The sequence below is a fragment of the Gorilla gorilla genome, chromosome 8 (assembly GCF_029281585.2).
Source record: "Gorilla gorilla gorilla isolate KB3781 chromosome 8, NHGRI_mGorGor1-v2.1_pri, whole genome shotgun sequence".
NCBI classification, from domain to species: Eukaryota; Metazoa; Chordata; class Mammalia; order Primates; family Hominidae; genus Gorilla; species Gorilla gorilla.
This window is the reverse complement of record NC_073232.2, coordinates 85,883,029-85,902,864: the sequence shown is the minus strand read 5'-3', so window position 1 is coordinate 85,902,864 and position 19,836 is coordinate 85,883,029. Positions and strand designations below refer to the sequence as shown.

At 41.5% G+C, this 19,836-nt stretch overlaps 1 protein-coding gene across 7 annotated transcripts in view; it reads right to left on the bottom strand.

Annotated features, from left to right (window-relative positions):
• NRP1 (neuropilin 1) overlaps positions 1-19,836 on the bottom strand; it is a 158,039-nt gene that overhangs the window by 25,681 nt on the left and 112,522 nt on the right. For all 7 annotated transcript variants that reach the window (XM_063710214.1, XM_004049248.5, XM_004049249.5 and 4 more), the window contains 3 exons: positions 18,271-18,415; positions 9,958-10,289; positions 4,160-4,304 (listed from right to left, as the gene is read on the bottom strand). In XM_063710214.1, coding sequence (XP_063566284.1) covers positions 4,160-4,304; positions 9,958-10,289; positions 18,271-18,415 — 622 coding nt within the window. The remainder of the gene's footprint in view (positions 1-4,159; positions 4,305-9,957; positions 10,290-18,270; positions 18,416-19,836) is intronic.

Here is a 19,836-nt window from a genome sequence, read left to right as displayed (position 1 = left end):
GTTTGCCTCTCTTTCAGCAGCTAGATATACTTGGATTCTGCAGAATGTATAATAGCAGAGGCTGCTTTGTTTTGGTATTTGATTCATATCTGCCGAGTAGAGTTGGCTGCCTTAGCATTTTATACATTGTTATCTACATAAACATCCTTCTTCTGAAAAGCTCTTGAATTCTCACTGGTTATTTATTCAGGACCCTGGAGTTGAGAACTTTGAAGATAGAGATTTTGATTGAAATGTTTTCCCTTTCATTTTCAAGGTGTTAGAGCACTCACTTGTCATAAATTATTTTATATTCTTAGTATTGACTATGTTTGCTAAGTTTATAATTCTTCCCCAAAGGGAGTCAACATTCACATTTAGTGCAATAGTGTTTTTTTTTAAAAAAAAACAAAAAAACACAAAAAACAGTGATTCCATTTCTCTGTAAGTAGCTTCTCAAACCGTGAGCCCTCTCTCCAGGGCAGGTGTGTGAGAGAAGTTGTCTCAGATATCCCGGGGTCATTTTACATGAACTCTCATAGGACTGCATTCCACTGTTCACAGGTATTCCCATGTCTTTGAATTTGCAGTTGAAAGGTATCCAATATTAATCAAAGACTGCTTTTGAAGTCCTTTAAGTTTCGTTCAGATATTTTTTTTAGCCTGTTACTCATTTTTGCAATCTGTTTAATATTTTACAGTTTTTGGCATTACGTTTCACTTTACAAGACTTGAGATAATGGATAGTTCTCATGATGGCTGAGAACCATACAAGATGTTGGTGGCTGGGGCCCGTTCTCTTCTCGCCAGTAGGAATGTGTCAGTAACTGCTGCTTTCTTAGTAAAAATTTGACACTGAATGGTGCTGAAACACCAAGCAGAGTTACAGCACATGGAGAAACAGAGCCAAGTTTCAACTTCTTCAACGGCCCAAAGGTACACACCAGTAATAACTAAGAAGTCACCAAGTGCAAATAACATACATGCCATTCAGGCCTGCAATCCAGACTTTTTTGTAAAACACATACACCAGAATTCTGGCCTCTATTTATTGCTCTTGCTGAATCAGTAGTATCTCCTCTGGCAAGCCAGATAGTTGTCTTTCTTCTCTAAGCTCTCCTTGCTCCAGATAATGTGCTACCTTTAAGTATTTAAAACTCTATTCATTTTGCTGATTTTTCTGCATTCATCAAGCTGTTTCTAAAGAGGAGTTCCGCATTGTAAATGGCCCGAGGTAGTCCCTAGATTCACTAGATTCAACGGAAAAAAAAAGGTGGAAGCAAATGATATGTATGTTCCAGTTTTACTATTTGAAAATATATTATCTTCTATGGTTCTTTATTTCTTTTTTCTTTTTTTGAGATGGAGTTTCACTCTTGTCACCCAGGCTGGAGTACAATGGTGCGATCTCAGCTCACTGCAACCTCCGCCTCCCTGATTCAAGAGATTCTCCTGCCTCAGCCTCACGAGTAGCTAGGATTACAGGCACCCACCACCACGCCCAGCTAATTTTTGTATTTTTAGTAGAGACAGGGTTTCACCATGTTGGCCAGGCTGGTCTCAAACTCCTGAGCTCAAGTGATCTGCCCGCCTTGGCCTCCCAAAGTGCTGGGATTAGAGGCATGAGCCACCACACCCGGCCTGTGGTTGTTTATTTCTTAAATGTAAGTGCTAGCACAAAATAGGACAGACACTCCTGGGAGGCTGGAGTGGACTGCATCTTTCTCCTGCATTCCCTTAGGTGTCTCCCCTAGAACAAGGCACACAGTAGATACTTAATAAGGGCCTGTTAACTGATTGAAGGGAGAAGAAAAGCATTCCTTTTCACCAATCATATCAAAAAGCTTTGACATTACTTTCCCCAGATGTTTGTTTCACATACGGCCCAGGGCAATGTCCTCACTTTTGTGAGTGCTTGGAAACATCTGTAGGCAAATCCCTTCACCGATCATTTCTACCTCACTACAGAGATGACACTAGAGAGTGGAAACTCTAACTTCCCAATGAGTCCTCATTGCCTGCTGCCTAGATAAGGCTGATTTATCAAGACAGGGGAATTGCAATAGAGAAAGAGTTTAATTCGTGCAGAGACAACTGTATGGGAGATGGGGGTTCTATTATTACTTGGGGTTTAGGTTTTGAAGGGTAATTTGGTGAGCAGGGGTTGAAAAGTGGCAGGTGCTCATTGGTCAGGTCTGAGGTGAAATCACAGGGAGTCGAAGGTGTCCTCTTGGGCTGAGTCAATTTCTGGTGAGGGACACAAGACAGGATGAGCCAGTTTATCGATCTGGGTAGTGCCAGCTGATCCATCAAGTACAGGGTCTGCAAAATATCTGAAGCACTCATCTTAGGTTTTACAACAGTGACATTATTCCCAGAAGCAATTTGGGGAGGTTCAGAGTCTTGCAGCCTCCAGCTGCATGACCCCTAAACCATAATTTCATTTTTTGCCCCCTAAACCATAATTTCCAATTTTGTGGCTAATTCGTTAGTCTTGCAAAGGCAATCTAGTCCCCAGGCAGGAAGGGGGTTTGTTTTGGGAAAGAGCTGTCATTGTCTTTGTTTCAAAGTTAAACTATAAGTTCCTCCTAAAGTTAGTTTGGCCTATGCCCAGGAATGAACAAGGACAGCTTGGAGGTTAGAAGCAAGATGGAGTCAGTTAGGTCAGATCTCTTTCACTGTCATCATGTTCTCATTACAATTTTTGCAAGCGTGCTTTCAAAACTGCCACCAGGCTGTCTTTTCAACTCTCCATTCACTCCACCTCCTAAATCAGCATCGCCTTCCAGAATCCAGGCTACAGATTCGCATCCAGGGAGCAGACTCCTTTTCCAGATGACCACATTTCTCTGTGAATTGAACGAACGCATCTGCAGTGAGTGGAGTCTGCCCATCTCTTCTTTTTCTTGGCATCCTTTGCCAAAGCCCTGGCACATGGACATTCTTGGTCTGTGTTGATAGTGCCTGGATAATTTAGGGGTCTGGGGCATGACTACAGATATGGAAACAACCACACGGTGAAGAATAGGAGAAAATGGCCTGCTTTTAAACAAACACATTGAAAAGTAGCTATGAATTATGCAGGGGTATGGTGATTGATAGCTCAAGATTCTGTCATTCATAAGAAAAGTTGTATGGTATTTAATGTGCTCAGGAATGTAATTATATTTGGTAGCTCAAGACACAAATAATTTTAAAATTGCAGGAAGGTGACATTAAAAAGCATTCTTCAAAACAACTGTGAGCATATATGCTCAGTTGATTAACATCTGGATGCCAACAATAGTCATTCTTGAAGCTAGGCTGGAGCAAGACCTCTGTGGGGATAGAAAAACTGGTGTAGGTTACTCAGTTATGCCCAAATCTAAGGCAGATGGGGATTCTAGTGCATAAATATATTAAACGGTACAATAACCAACTCAAAACATTGATTTCATTCATTATATGTTCAAAGAAGTGCAGCCATGGGGTCAGCGCATGGACTGAATTTGTACTTGATATGACCGTCATATAATAATCTAAGTGTAGGCAGTAATGTCAGTCTACTTTCAGATACGTTGTCTCATGTAAAGTTCCGTTTCTCTGCAGCAGCCTAAGATATTCATCCAGAATAATGTCTTGATATCTTAGTCTGTCAAATGCTGCTTTCTGTTTCTATGTGCTGGTAATCGACACTGCGGACCGAAACTGGATCAGACACAGACTTCTAAATAATATTTAAAAGGCAAAAGTGGTTGCCAGGGGTTGAGGGAAGTTGCCTGCTTACTGGGTAAGGGGTTTTACTTTGGAGTGATGGAAATATTTTGGAACTAGAAAGAGGGTAGTTGGTACAACGGAATTGTAAATGTGCTAAATGCCACTGAGTTGTTCCCCTTCAAGAGGTGAAATTTATGTTCTATGAATTTCAACTCTATAAATTATCTTTTTTTTAAGTAAAGAGAGACAATCTCTTATAATCTGAGGAGAGTCATGCAAACAACCCAAGACAAAAGTAGGACTGTGAAGGTGCTGCCTTGTGACCTGTGTCAGAGCTTTGAGTCTCACTGATGGGCAGGCACCGAGATAAGGGGCCTCCCAAGGGAAAAGGGTAGGCAATTTGCAAAGGCACCATCAGGGGCATAGATGCATGGAAGAGGAAATTTAAAAACGCATGAGAAGTAACTCTGGAGATCATAATTACCTTCCACTTCACAGCCCAGCAGCTCCATTCTGAGCCCCAGTCCGCCATGAGTGGCTCTCTCAGGGTAGATCCTGATGAATCGCGTGGAGAGAGCTGGAAAAGTCCGCAGCTCAGGTGTATCATAGTTGTTGTTGCCCTCAAAAGACTGTGAAGCATGAAAAACACAGGGCATTAAGGAAAAAAAAAAAAACAGAGCTCCTTTTAGCAACTGTTTCTTCCCTCCTTCAGGACTCTGAATAAGGCAGAGAAATAGGCTTCATTCTACCACTTTGTGGTACATCTCTTTCATAAACGAGAAAGGAAAAAAACAATTAAAGCTTCTCTAAGAAGTGGCATTTATTTATTTATTCATTATTATTATTTTTTGAGATGGGGTCTCACTCTGTCGCCCAGGGTGGAGTGCAATGGTGCGATTGCACCTCACTTCAGTCTTACCCTCCCTGGGCTCAGTGATCCTCCCACCTCAGCCTCCTGAGTAGCTGGGACTACAGGCACCCGCCACCATGCCTAGCTAACTTTTGTATTTTTTGCAGAGTTGGGGTTTCATCATGTTGCCCAGGCTGGTCTCGAACTTAGGGGCTCAAGTGATCTGCTTGCCTCGGCCTCCCAAAGTGCTGGGATTACAGGCATGCGCCACCACGCCGAGCTAATTTTTTGTGGAGACAGGGTCTCATGATGTTGCCCAGGCTGGTCTCAAGCACCTGGCTGCAAATGATTCTCCTGCCTTGGCCTCTCCAAGTGCTGGGATTACAGGTGTGAGCCACTGCGCCTGGCATGAGTTGGCACCTCTTTTGAAGTGTGTTCCTAGCTTGAAGTCCCTGTGACAGTTTTCAGGAGCTTGGTCACCCACTGCCAGTGCTGCTACTGGCTTTGTTTCCTTTTCACATGCACGGGAAGATCAAAATCCTTGGTGGAATTCTGAGAAGATGGAGCAATGACTAGGCTAGTTTTCCTTTTCAAGAAATGGATGAGCCTCCTTATATCCTCTTCTCCAGCATCATTCTTAATCCCATTCCAAATGGGAGAAGGCGGAGGGGGAGGAGGAAAAGAAAATTGTCTCATCATAAGGAATGTCCTTTTAAATATCAAACATTGCATGATGTTTGATAGAGTAAGGCATTGTTCTAACTGCTTAAAATCTATTAACTCATTTAATCCTCAGAACAACTCATTTTGTCATCTTCCTATAATATTGAAAAACCATAAAAGTTCCTCAATTGTTTATATAGAACCTAATCTATGATTCCTAACACACCTTTCCACTGAAAAAAATCTCTAAGGTGAAAAAGAAAACTGATAAAATGGTCCATTTTAGAGCAGCCCTTTTTTTTTTTTTTTTGAGACAGAGCCTTGCTCTGTCACCCAGGCTGGAGTGCAGTGGCATGATCGTGACTCACTGCAACCTGTGCCTCTCGGGCTCAAGTGATTCTCCTGTCTCAGCCTCCTGAGTAGCTGGGATTGCAGGTGCACACCAATATGTCCGGCTAATTTTTGTATTTTTAGTAGAGATGGGGTTTCACCATGTTGGCCAGGCTGGTCTTGAACTCCTGACCTCAAGTGATCTGCCTGGCCTCCCAAAGTTCTGGGATTATAGGCGTGAACCCCCATGTCTGGCCACGTATTTTTTAACTATTCAGAGATTTTAAAAACTTGTTACATTTAATTTTACAAATGAAGGTAAATTCTCCATGAGGTAAATTCTGTATTATGGTCCTTTTACAGACAAGGAAACTGAGGCACAGAGTAGTCAAATCACTTGCCCATGGCCATACACACAGCAAGTGGCAGGGCCAGGACTCAAACCTAGCTGGCCTTAACTGGCGCCCTTAACCACACCACGATGCTGCCTCTGCCCTTACAAACCATCTAGTCCAGTCTCCTCATTTATTTATTTATTTTTTTAGAGATGGAGTCTCGCTCTGTCACCAAGGCTGGAGTGCAGTGGTGCGATCTCAGCTCACTGCAACCTCCACCTCCTAGGTTCAAGCGATTCTCTTGCCTCAGCCTCCAGACTAGCTGGGACTGCAGGTGCCCACCAACATGCCTGGCTGATTTTTGTATTTTCAGTAGAAACGGGGTTTCACCATGTTGGCCAGGCTGGTCTCAAACTCCTGACCTCAGGTGATATGCCCGCCTCGGCCTCCTGAAGTGCTGGGATTATAGGCGTGAGCCTTCAAGCCAGCCCAGTCTCCTGATTTTAATAGGTGAAAACACCACGGTCCAAGAAATATCTATGCCCAAGGCCACACATTTAGTTTCATTAATTTGTCTTTAATATGATGCAAATTGGGCTAGTAGACCTGGTAGATCAGATGGAGTGGCTGGCCGGCCCCAGGCCATGCCAGTCAGGAGTGGGAGCCATGCCCAGTAGCTGTGTCAAGACATCATAAACCAGCCTAATATGTGCTTGTTCGGTGGTGGAAATGTCATAACAAAACAGTGGAAGCATGTCAGTGAAGACAGATTGGGTAGGTTGCAACAGAATCAGCAGGTTTCTGAGTTCTAGAAGTAAATTAATTGGCCTTTTCCAACTCAGAAAAGCCTCTAGGAGTTTAAAAATGCATTGCTAATATAGGCCTGCCTCTTCCAATTAAAATTTCTTTTTTTTTTTTAATCAAGAGCAAATTCACTATCGGGGTTCTGCACTTTTATAGAACTGCAATTGCTGCCAGTAATTGAGACTCTGACACATATTATTATTAGGCCCAATTAAGTTATTGTCAGTAAGATACTAATTATAATGAAAATACCATTACTACATATGCAAGTTCTGTCTATGTTAACATACCTCCAAAGATCATAGGAGAAAAGCATTTATACCTATGGAATCCCGGGCTCATCTCTTCATTTTAACTTGAGCAAAGAATTAACACAATGTAAATACATTATAAAAGCTGTCAGTGCAGAGCTGGGAAGAATATTAGCAATGAAAACCCATATGGAACTAGGCTAACTGATATAATAAACTTACTTATGAATTCTTTGTGTTCTGTTGCTAATTATGTTTTAGAAGATGAGGACTTTGAGTGTTTGGACCTTCTCTCTGTTGCTAAAAAGTCTAGTTAATTCAAAGATTCTGATATAGCTTGCCCATTACCCACTATTTTTGGGGTAGAGAGTGAGGAAAGGGCATTGAAAATTTAAATCCATCCAAGTGCTGTGGATTTCACAAAACAGAGTGCTCATTTTACTTTTACATAAAAGGTACTTGGCATCTTAAGAGGTAGCCTTCACTTGTAAAATTAAATATAGCATGTTTTTAAAATCCTGATATAATTAAAAACCATGTGCCGCTCTAAAATGGAAGATTTTTACCCATTTCTTTTTTTGTCTTAGAGATTTTATTTCACTGGAAGGGTGTGTTAAGGAATCATAGATTAGGCTGTATATAAACAACGAAGAAGCTTTTACGGTTTTCAGTATCATAGGAAGATGATAATGATGGATAGAACCATATTTTAGAAACAAACCCTAACACGTTCATCCAATCTTGAATTGAGTATTTTGTGAAAGTTGAAAGATGTATATTGGCTTCTCATGGAATTCAGTGCTGGATTTACTACAGAAGAGTGATAGCTTTAGATCTGGTTGCAGACGCATGAATTATATAGAGACAGGGAAGCATGTGATGCGTCCTATCAAAAGCATATGGTGACTTGTTTTCTTTCTCTCTCAGAGCCCTAGTGTTGAAGAACATGTCACACCAGCACACGCCGCCGTCGCCAGCAGCAGGAAGTTGTTGATTTGCAGCATATTCACACTTTCTGATGCAGTCAGAGCTCACTGCTTCTCAGAACAGATCCACTCAGAAGGAACTCCAGTTTCTGATGTTTATTTTACTTTTTCTTCCCCCCAAACAAGGCACAAAAGGGGAAAATGAACGGGACACAAGAAAACAGGTAGCTGCACAGAGAGATAAATATAACACTGAAAATATTTCAGAAGCCACAAATTAAGGAAGGGAGAGATGGGAGAGAGATTCAGATATTTCTGATGGCACCCAGCCCTGTCAGTGGCCTGCTGCTCTAGTGGTAGCCGGTGGCCTGTCGGGGACACGGAGGTTTCCTTGGAGCCTTCACATCTGGAGGGAGTGGGAGCTGGCAGCACAGCCTGGCTTCTTTGCTGCCTGCAATGCCTCTGGCTTGAGTCACTATATTAAGCCATATTCCCACACTTGCTTAGAGTGGGAGTGAGGGTAATATTCCCTTCAATAAGCTAAAATCTGTTTTTCACAAGAGGAGTAGGTCCTGGCCAAAGCAGGGATGGAAAGGCTAAGACCAAAAGGCCAATTGTATTGGTGTGAGAAATATCATCGCTGAATATAATTCCCACACTGAACACAGAACTTAAACTGCTAGTTGTCTGTAGGTTGGTCCATATTTGAATCCTAAACCAGCTTCTGGGCCACCCAGCACACTCCAGGGTATCCTTTCCAAGCTGCTGTTGCATGTTCGCAAATAAATTTAGCCATCACTCTAAGTAAAACATAATGACTGAGGTTGATTTGTTGGTTGAAAAAAATTATACCACGGGTTTTGGTGGATGTTGGAATGGAATGTTTTTGTGTTGAGATTTCCTTTTCTTTTCACTGGATTATCAAGAGCCTACTGCATCTTAAAAGGTTTCAATGCATAAAGAAATATACTTAAGCATTATTCACAATAGCTAAAGGTGACAGCAATTCAAGTGTCCATCAGTGGCTGAATGGATAAACAAAGTGTGGTATAAACACACAATGAATATTATTCAGCCTTACGAAGGATGGAAATTCTGACACAATGCTATAACACCGATGGCCCTTGAAAACATTATCCTAAGTGACATAAGCCAATCACAAAAAGGCAAATACAGTATGAGGTCCCTAAAATGGTTGAATTCACACAGACAGAAAGTGGAGGTGGTCACCAGAGGCTGGGGGCAGGGGGACTGGGAGTTGTTGCTTAATGGGTGTAGAGTTTCAGTTTTGCAAGATGAGAAAGTTCTAGAGATTGGTTGCACAATATACACATACTTAACACTGTTGAACTGCACACTAAAAAGGTTAAGATGGGAAATTGTATATTATATGTATTTTATCACAATTAATTTCTTTTTTTTTTTTTGAGACGGAATCTCACTCTGTCACCCAGGCTAGAGAGCAGTGGTGCAATCTCAGCTCACTGCAACCTCTGCCTCCCGGGTTTAAGCAATTCTCCTGCTTCAGCCTCCAGAATAGCTAGGACTACAGGCACACGCTGTCACACCCTGTTAATTTTTTGTATTTTAGTAGAGACGGGGTTTCACCGTGCTGTCCAGGCTGGTCTTGAACTCCTGAGCTCAGACAATCCGCCCGACTCGGCATCCCAAAGTGCTGGGATTACAGGCGTGAGCCACTGAGCCTGGCCCACAATAAAAATTTATAAAAGAAACAAAGCACTTAAACTAGGGGTAGGTTTGAGATGGGGAAGGGCAGACCCAAATGACTGAGTGGTATCTGCAAGGGGTTCTGAGCGCTGGCTGGATGGCTGCTGTCAGCCTTGGGCTTCCCCATCTCCTGTCTGCATGTTGAGCTGTCTGTCCATCCCTACAGCCAGGGAATGGGACCAGCAATGCAATTCTTTTGCATGTTATCTCAGACATCACTTTTCATGCCATATTCCTGTCTTCTTAGAATCAAGGGTCTTACTGACCCCATCACACACCTCCTCTAATGTCATGGCTGGAAGGAAATAAGAAGCCCTTCCTCGGGAGAATGCCAGAGGCCCTTGATTGAAGTCAAGGACATAAGGGATGACCTCCTCCCAGTCCCCAGCCTTCACCTTCGCCTTGCGTTTGCTGTCATCCATGATCATCTTCCAGTCCGAGCCGTTGTTGCTGTACCCGATCTTGAACTTCCTCATGAACACCTTGTTCTCTCGGTGCTTCCCACCCTGAATGATGATGCCCCTCACGATCTTCTCCTCCCCCAGGTCTATTTGGAGCCACTCATTGACGTAGGAATGAGGTGCGGGTGGAAGTGCCCAGCCAGAGCGACTGGTTACCAGGCGGATGTTTTCAGGCATCCAGTTTCTGTCCCCTTGGTTGGATGATGTGATCTGGGAGTCAGAAATAAGTCCAGACACCATACCCAACATTCCAGAGCAAGGATAATCTGGGAGGTGAAATGAAACAGATAATGTAAAATGATTTCCTGGGCGACTCCATGCTAAGAAATAAAATACAACATATGGAATAAAGACATGATTTTGTACCCAATCATATACAATTTTCAGTCTCTGGATTATTTTACAGTAAATCTTTCCTCCCTCAAACCTTCCTCCTGCTCTGTCAGAATTCCCATCTCTAAACTCACATCCCAGTAAGGCAAATCTTCAATAAGAACATACATTTCCCCCGCTTTGACATCTTCTAAGTTTAACATTCATATTTCAGTCTCTTTGGTATCCAGAATTCATCCCTGGATCAAGTACTGGCCCTGCTTAAGAGAAGTTCATAGTTTATGATGGATTGGAGATATGCATAGAAGTCAATCCGATAGCAGGAAAGTTGCTAAAATAAAGGTAAAGAGACAGTGATGCAGAGGTAAAGAGAACGAATGCATACTCAGCCTGCAGAGGTAATAGAGGACCTCCCAGGGGAGGTGGCATTAGAATTGAGTGTGGAAGAATAGTGACCATGATCCCCCACAACTGTTCTCCCCACCCCTATTTCTAATCGCATTGGGGACTTTCCACATGAATGTCTCATTGTCATCTCAAATGTACCACAAGCAGACTAAGACAGTCCTTTCCCCTGGATACTGCATCCTTTCACTGAACCCTGTCTTTTAATTGGTGGCATCACCAATCATCCACTTCCTGCCTAGTCATCTCGTCATTTCCGTTTTGCTGCCAAATCCTGTTGTTTTTATTAAGTACAAGAAAGCAACAGAACACTTGTTGCTACCTTCCTGTCTTCTGGATTTATCCTGATCCGAGCACTCTGGCCAGGGTGCTACATCAGCTCTTGGTTGGCCTCCCAGACCCCACTTTGAATCTCCACTACACCAACTGCTATTTAAATTTTCAGAAAATGTTGTTTTAAGCATGTCGTTCTCATCCTCAAAAATCTCCACTGCTAAGTGAAAGAAGCCCAACAAAAAAAGGACAAATATGGTCTGATTCCATGGATATGAGTAGCCTATCACTAGATCAGTCAGATTCGTAGAGACGGAAAGCAAAATGCTGGTTGCCAGGGCTTGGGGGAAATGGAGATTGGGAGAGTTAGTGTTTCATGGGTGCAGAGTTTCAGTCTGAGACATTTATAAAATTCTGGAAATAGTGGTGATGCTTGCACAGCAATGTGACTGTACTTAATGCGACAGAATTGTACACTTAAAAATGTACAATGATAAAATTAAAATGGTTAAAAGTGGTTGAAAATTGTTAAAGTGGTAAATTTTATGTTATGTATATTTTACCCCAACAATAGAAAAGAGATATCTTTTGAAAATGTACCATGGTTTTCCATTATTGATAGGAAGATATCAAAACTCGATCTGGCATTCAAGACCCTCATTTTGACTTCATCCCATTTGCCTAATTTGATTTTCTATTACTGACAATACATCTCAGTTAAGCAATTCTCTTCTCATACAGTCTAGACATCATCCTCATCATTGCCTTTGCGCAAAACCCAGCTTAAGACTCATGAAGAGAACTTTTCAAGCTACTCCAGCTTTTATTCTGAGCTCTCCCTTCTCAGAAATATGATGTAAGTAGCACAGAGCTCAGCATTCCACTGCTCTCTAAGGCTTTAAGATTGTTAGTCATGTAACCATAGCTAGATTATAAGATCTTCAAAGGCAATGAACAGCATCATAGACCTTTTTATGTCTTCTAAAGCAGCCCAAGGAGCTTCTGAGCACAAGGAGAGTATCAGTTGTTGATGAATTCAATGGTGGCTTAATGACAAAATGTCCAACCCTTCAATTATTTTCCTTTAGAAGCTGTACATCCTAATCAAGAACATGCGCAAGAACGATAACCTATTTTTCTTTGAAGCAACTCAATTCTGAGTAATATAATAAAAATTTAGCCTAAAAATATAACTACCCCTAAGCGAGAGGCAAACATCTAATGCAATTAAACTAAGTCCACATTATCAGCTGAACCTTAAGAATTCATTACTCAGATACTTTCCACATGAGTTCTATGGTCCAGATCATGTCGTTTCTTTAGTCAGACATTCAGTGCCTTCTTGTCTAGAAATTACACACGTCATTTTCAATCAGGCATGCAGGCCTTCCATATCATGTCCTTGCAAGGCCTCTCCCCATTCACTCCTTTAACCAGTGCCAATTGACATGAAGAACTTCCTTACTTCTGGGAGTTTGGGAGCTTTCTTTCTATTCCCTCCACAAGGAATTCCCTGTCATGTTACCCTTTTCCATTATCTGAACTGCTTAAAATCCTGACCTGTTTTCAAATGCCACATCGTTTACTCAGTTTTTCTATTCTCTGCAACTGGACACAGTTTTCCATTTCTGGGCCTCTTCACACCACTTTATCTGCATTTCCCTTCTTTCTTTCTTTTTTTTTTTTTTGAGAAGGAGTCTCGTTCTGTCTCCCAGGCTGGAGTGCAGTGGGGTGATCTTGGCTCACTGCAAGCTCCACCTCCCGGGTTCACGCCATTCTCCTGCCTCAGCCTCCCGAATAGCTAGGACTCCAGGCGCCTGCCACCACACCCGGCTTATTTTTTGTATTTTTAGTAGAGAGGGGTTTCACAGTGTTAGCCAGGATGGTCTCGATCTCCTGACCTCGTGATGCCTGCCTCGGCCTCCCAAAGTGCTGGGATTACAGGTGTGAGCCGAGGCGCCTGGCCCCCCTACACCCCGGCCTTTTTTTTTATTTTTAGAGACAGGGTCTCACTCTGTCACCCAGGCTGGAGTGGAGTGGTGTGATCATGGCTCACTGCAGCCTTGAACTCTTGGCCTCAAGCAATCCTCCTGCCTCAGTCTCCTGAGTAGCTAGGACTACATGTGGATGCTACCATGATTGGCAATTTTTTTTTTTTTTTGGTCTCGCTATGTTGCCCAGGCTGCTCTCAAACTACTGGGGTCAAGAGATCTTATCACTTTGGCCTCCCAAAGTGCTGGGGTCACAGGCTTGAGCCACCATACCCAGCCCTCAAATGCTGATGAGCACATTTAGTTCTTTGGAATGCTGCTTTCTGCCTCCCCAGATTTTAACTTCTTTGAGGACACGAACTAAGTCATATTTTTCTGTTTTATATGACTCTTCACGCCCTATTTTATACATAGTATTTGCTCAACAAATACTTGTTGAATGAATCAACTTAATACAATGAAAGGCAGCTGTCATTTTCTCAAGTGCCCTTTCCTGTAACTTAACCACAGTATTTGCTCCAGGCTGGGATCTGGAAACCAAGAATATACTCAGCCGGGATTAAAAAAAGATTTACAAAAACAATTTTACTAAGGGACTATGAAACTGTAGTGTTAAAAATAGAGTGCCATTTTTTGGCCACAGTGTTCATACCTGCCTGATTCCAAACAAGCTTTTAGAAAGGCAATGTTTAGCTGGTAATGGGGACCAGATGTTACCATTTGGAGGAAAACATAATTAACTTGAATACTGTAAGGAGAGCAGAACCGTCACCAGATTAATGCCCTTTTTCTAATGCAGACTCGGCTGGGGCACAGTTTCTGTATTCATAGACTTAGTGATGCCCCGTCCCCATTTAGCCAACATATCCATGGTGCAAAGTGAGACTGTTATTCCTTCCATATAGCTGCCTCATTAAAAAAAAAAATGAAGAGGCAACTTGATTTACCTTTGACTGAAAACTATGTGACTCACTTTTAACAATAATTTGCAGAAAAATTACATTAACAATTAATTCAAGGTTTGAATGAGATGCTAGCGTTTAACTCTGTCCCTTCATAGCAGGCTGGTACAGGTCAGCCCGGTACAGGTCAAACCCTTTGGAAATAGTGTTGCCAGATTTAGCAAACAAACAACAAAACAAGAAACAAGATGCCCAGTGAAATTAGAATTCAGAGAAATAATGAATAATTTTTTAGTATATGTATGTCTCAAATATTGCATGGGACATACTTATTCTGAAAAATTATGTCTTGTTTGTCTGCATCAAATTTAACTGGACATTTTGTATTTCACTTGGCAGCCTTGTTTGGAAAGCTTAAGACCACTTCAGGATGGAAGGGAGAAATGAGTTTTGTAATGGAGGATTGAGGTGGTTATTTTCAGTGATATTATTTTACAGTAAATCTCCGTACTCAGCTTTAATGGAAAAACTGAGGTATACTGGTAAATCAAATATCCAGTTAACCAATTTCCAACGAATGAGAAAGTAATAACTGCATTCGATGGGAGACCCTGAATGAGCATAATTTAATCTTTCCTTGATGACTCAGAAAGTACCTCTGGATATTATGGTGTCTGAGATCATCATTGTGAATTCTGATTGACTTAGGAGCACATGAATATGTGTTGAAGAGCTGGGTAACAGACTTCTGGTTAATAACAGAAGATAGCAGAGTTCCGAGTGTGTTAAGCAGCCATCGCCCAACGTGATTTCCATCTCTGCCAAAATGATGAAGCCTACTTTGTCAAAATAATGAAAATGCCCTTCATCAATCATCTATAAAGCAGAATGGTTTGTTCCAATCTTATTTTCTTTATATCTCTATATGGTGACAAACTCTGAATTTTCCAGGATTACTGTATTTCTTTTTTCTTTTTTTTTTTTTTTTGAGATGGAATCTTGCTCTGTTGCCCAGGCTGGAGTGCAGTGGCCAGTGGCACAATCTCGGCTCACTGCAAGCTCCGCCTCCTGGGTTCACGCCATTCTCCTGCCTCAGCCTTCTGAGTAGCTGGGACTACAAGTGCATGCCACCACACCTGGCTAATTTTTTGTATTTTTAGTAGAGATGGGGTTTCACTGTGTTAGCCAGGATGGTCTCAATCTCCTGACCTCGTGATCCGCCTGCCTCGGCCTCCCAAAGTGCTGGGATTACAGGAGTGAGCCACTGTGCCCAGTCCAGGATTACTATATTTCTAAAAAATAATTTCTGAATCAAAAAATTAGGGTAAAACTTGGGACTTTAGTGGCTTTGGAAGCCAAGTGATGTGTTCAAGCAGTAACTTTTCATTAGGTAGGCTTAAACAAAATCCAGATTGAATTGTGACTACTCAACAGGGTGAAAATTTGAGGTCCAGCCGCTTGTTTCTCAGAAGGCGTGCATAAAACTGCACTTCCTTCATTCAAAAGTAACCACCAAGCATTCGTTATGTTCCAGGCATACAGGACACAACAGAAAATGAGGCAAACAGGTCCCCTGCTCTCCTGGACCATCTAGTCCAGCAGGAATACTGTAGTCCTCCTTTCATTAATCTCTACTCAAGGGGACCTTTGATTTTCATTTCAAGAAAATGAAAATTATCTGCTTCTGATAATCAAGAAGAAAAACTTGAAATTACTGTCTTATTAGAGGCTCTGCTTGCTGGGGCATATGCTAGGTTCAATATATTGAGTGCCATGTACTATTTTAGTCTAATGGGTACCATTTAGTGAGCACTTAGTTTAAGCCAGGGGTGTTCCAAATTTTCTTTCATTTACTCCTCATTATAGTTGCATTAAGGTGATCCTCACAGACCAGAAAACGGAGATCAGAGTGAGTCTCAATGTCTTATCCATGGTCCGTCATGCATACACTAAGTGGACAGTCCACAGTCAAGCCTGGATATGTCTGCCTGCCTTCTGTCCATGTGACTATCGTAACGTGTTAGCCTCTCCAAAAACCTGCTTGTGGCAATTATTTGGAGACTAGAGACATTTTACTAGAGAGAAAATATTTAAAAGTATAGTGGAGACCATGATTAAGAGACTAGCACTAGGAACTGAAAGGAAGCACCTTATTTGAAAAATAGCTACTTAATTATGTATGAAAATATTAGGATATGCTATTTTAGACATCTAAGTTTACATAACTAGATCATTTAACTACTTTTAAAAATTGAACAAATTATTTACCTTCTTTGCTCACATTCCTAGCATCACCTCTCAGGGAAATCCTTGTGAAAATTAAAAAGGACAGTTTAGGTATAAAAAAATTGTATTCAACTAAAAGGATGTGACATAAATCTCTAAGAGCCTGGAAATTCAGAATTTTGACTAACATGTTTGGAGTCTTTATGAAGTTTACCTCATTTTTTAAAATACAATGACATGAGATAAGGTTGAAGAAATGGGCCAGAAATTTCCACCCAAACCTCAAATGGCCTTGTTTCTACAAATTTATGAATAACAGCACAAATCTGTAATGCTCTGAAAATGACCTAGAACTTTCTGTCATCTAACTGCTGATCAAAAATAAAGCCAAGGTTATATCTAACTTTTCAATGTCCTTTCTTCTTTCAAACCCCTCTCCACCCAATTCCTGCCTCTAAGGCCTTGAACTTTCTAAATCTTAGGTCCTAAAATAATAAACAAGTCTGTCTGTGGGATGGAAATAAATAAATTTTTCATTAAAAAATCAGATGTTGGTTTTTACTTTCCAAGCTGAACTCTACTATAAACAAAGTGTAGTTTTTCCTGTTCATTAGCTCTTCTCACAATTGCTTGTAATTTCATGGAATATTGCCAAAGTGATTTTTTTTCCTTCCAAAGTCAGTATCATTCTCCTCTAAAAATAATTAAACTAAAGAGGATAAACAGAAAAATGGAATAAAAAATTAAATACCCTAAATACATATATAACATAATATTAAAGGTAGTTCAAAGACTTTTAGACATTCCTTGCTTTTAATTACTTTTTAGTGAGTGGGTCAACTGATTCTGTCTTTGAACTTCCAAGCTTACTATAAAGATCACATTGTACTGGTTTTTTGTTGGTGGTGGTTGTTTCAATGAAAGTTTGGCAATGTATTTACTAAAATGGAAAGGAATTCTAATATGACTGCTATATACTGCAGAATATAACATAGTCATGCAAGAAAATAAATGGACAGGCTGGGCGCGGTGGCTCACGCCTGTAATCCCAGCACTTTGGGGAGGCTGAGGCATGCGGATCACCTGAGGTCAGGAGTTCAAGACCAGCCTGGCCAATATGGTGAAAACCCATCTCTACTAAAAATACAAAAATTAGCCAGGTGTGGTGGTGCACTCCTGTAGTAGTACCAGCTACTCAGGAGGCTGAAGCAGGAGAATCGCTGGAACCTGGGAGGTGGAGGTTGCCATGAGCCAAGATCATGTCACTGCACTCCAACCTGGGTGACAGAGAAAGGCTCGGTCTCAAAAAAAAAAAAAAAAAAGAAAAACAAATAAAAAGATAAAGCTGGCCAGGGGCAGTAGCTCACATCTGTAATCCCAGTACTTTGGGAGGCCAAGGTGGGAGGATAGCTTGAGCCCAGGAGTTTGAGACCAGCCCAAGCAACATAGGGGTTACAATTAGTTGTCTACACTGGTGCCCTCATGTTGTCCCACATGTATTCAAGAGGCTGAAGTAGGAGGATCACTTGAACCTGGAAGGTTGAGGGTGCAGTGAGCTATGATCATGCCACTGCACTGCAGCCTGAGTGACACAGCAAGACCCTGTCTCAAAATAAAGAAATAAAGAAATAAATAAAACTGCTGGAGAATCTTTCATGCACCAGTTACTTATTGTAAATCTACTAAGTAGTAGTCAGTATCCAGGAAGCAGAGATGAACGGCATGACACTTGCCTTCATGGAGCTTACAGTCTAGTGGAAAAGGTACCAGTAAACAAGCACCTACCACATGCCAGGCTGTGCTACATGCTTATATCCATTATCTATTAATAATGCATCATCACAACTAGGCTGTATGGCATAAATTATTATGACTATTTCCCAGGTGAGATAACTAAGGCTTTAAAAGGGAAGTATATTGACCAAAAAAATCTGCTAGTGAGTAGTAAGGCAGGATTTGAACTCGGATTTGTCTAAATCCAAAGTAGATGCTTTTAATTGTCAAATAAAAATGATTGCATTTACAAACTTATTCACCCTGTATTTAAAGGTTTGCATAAATCAAAACAAGACAATCTTCGACTTAGAAGATTCAGTCTTCAATCTTCCACAGCTTACCTGTTATCTTGCAACCATAGACTTCAAATCTCATAGATATGCCAGTTTCCCAAGTTGCAGGCTTGATTCGGACAAATCGAGTTATCAGTGGTTTGGGGAATACTGCAACCACAACATCTGTGGGGTTGGTGTTTCCCTGAAAGAGCTGTATGGGGAAAAAAAATGCCTTTCTTTAGCAGAGGTTTTGGATTTAAATCCATAAATGTGTTTTCACAAATGGTTGTAAAAATTATTTACAATTTCAGTGTTGTCGATCAAGGATGAGATGGCGTTAATAACTCGCCATGTTAATTTTTTCAATTAGCAATCAGAATGATGTCTAATATAGAATACTGTCCTAATCATCGATTCAATTTTCTGAGAGGCTAGAGTCTTTAAAAGCACTATTATATGGATAATATTGATTAAAGAATGCATGCTATTATCTAAAAAGTGTGAAACTATTAACTTTACCAGAGGACCAAAATAATACTGTAGACGTGTCATGGGAACTCTCACTGTTTGACTTTCCCAAGAATCCCCAGAAGGAATGCTTTTTAAGTAAACTATAGGGCCTGGCTTTTTGAAATTCTAGGTCATGTTTGCAGCTACAGTACTAGGTCAAATAGCGTTCTTCCCTTTGACTTCATTCCTTGATGGAAGATCTTGTCCCTCACACTAATGCGTGACTTTAATCCTTTTTTGATTATTGGTAAAATTATGTTTTAGTGGTCAAAGTCAAAACTGAGTTATAAATTATTTTTAACTAAAAATCAGTTTTTCCAGGGCTTGTGCTTCAAGATTTATTTATTTATTTATTTATTTATTTATTTATTTATTTAAGATGGAGTCTCGCTCTGTCAGCCAGGCTGGAGTGCAGTGGTGCGATCTCAGCTCACTGCGGCCTCCGCCTCCCGGGTTCAAGCAATTCTCCTGCCTCAGCCTCCTGAGTAGCTGGGATTACAGGTGCCCACAGCCACACCCAGCTAATTTTTGTATTTTTGGTAGAGATGGGGTTTCACCATGTTGGTTGGCCAGCCTGGTGTTGAATTCCTTACTTCAAGTCATCCGCCTGCCTCCGTCTCCCACAGTGCTGGGATTCTGCTTCTAGTTTTAAATTGAGTCATTTTATTCTAAGAAAGATGAGGCATGTGACTGCAAATGTAATGCATGCCAGGCATGAATGGATGTTTCCCATAAGGACTCGTGGGGGCCACTCTGCCTGGGCGGGGGGCTGCAGCAGCATTCTCCAGTAAGATCTCTGAGGACTAGAGAGTTTACCATCACAGAATACTCTGCCTCCCCTTTCCTGGATTTTAATTCTGCCTTGGGTTGGGAACAGCCCGTGGGACGGTGACGTTTCTCAGTCCCGTGCCTCGTGCATTCAGCACTATGCTTCTCAGCTCAGCTGGGTCAGACACCTCCTTTTAGGCTGCATAACTGGAGCATCACGGGGCTCACTCGAGGTACGCAGCTTCCTCCCCATCTTTCCAGGTGAGGACATGAAGGAGGTGTATGGTTTCCCAAGTCCTGCTCTTCCACCTGGGAGAAAGGGCTTGTGAAAGTCGGGCTTGTGTTTTTACTTTA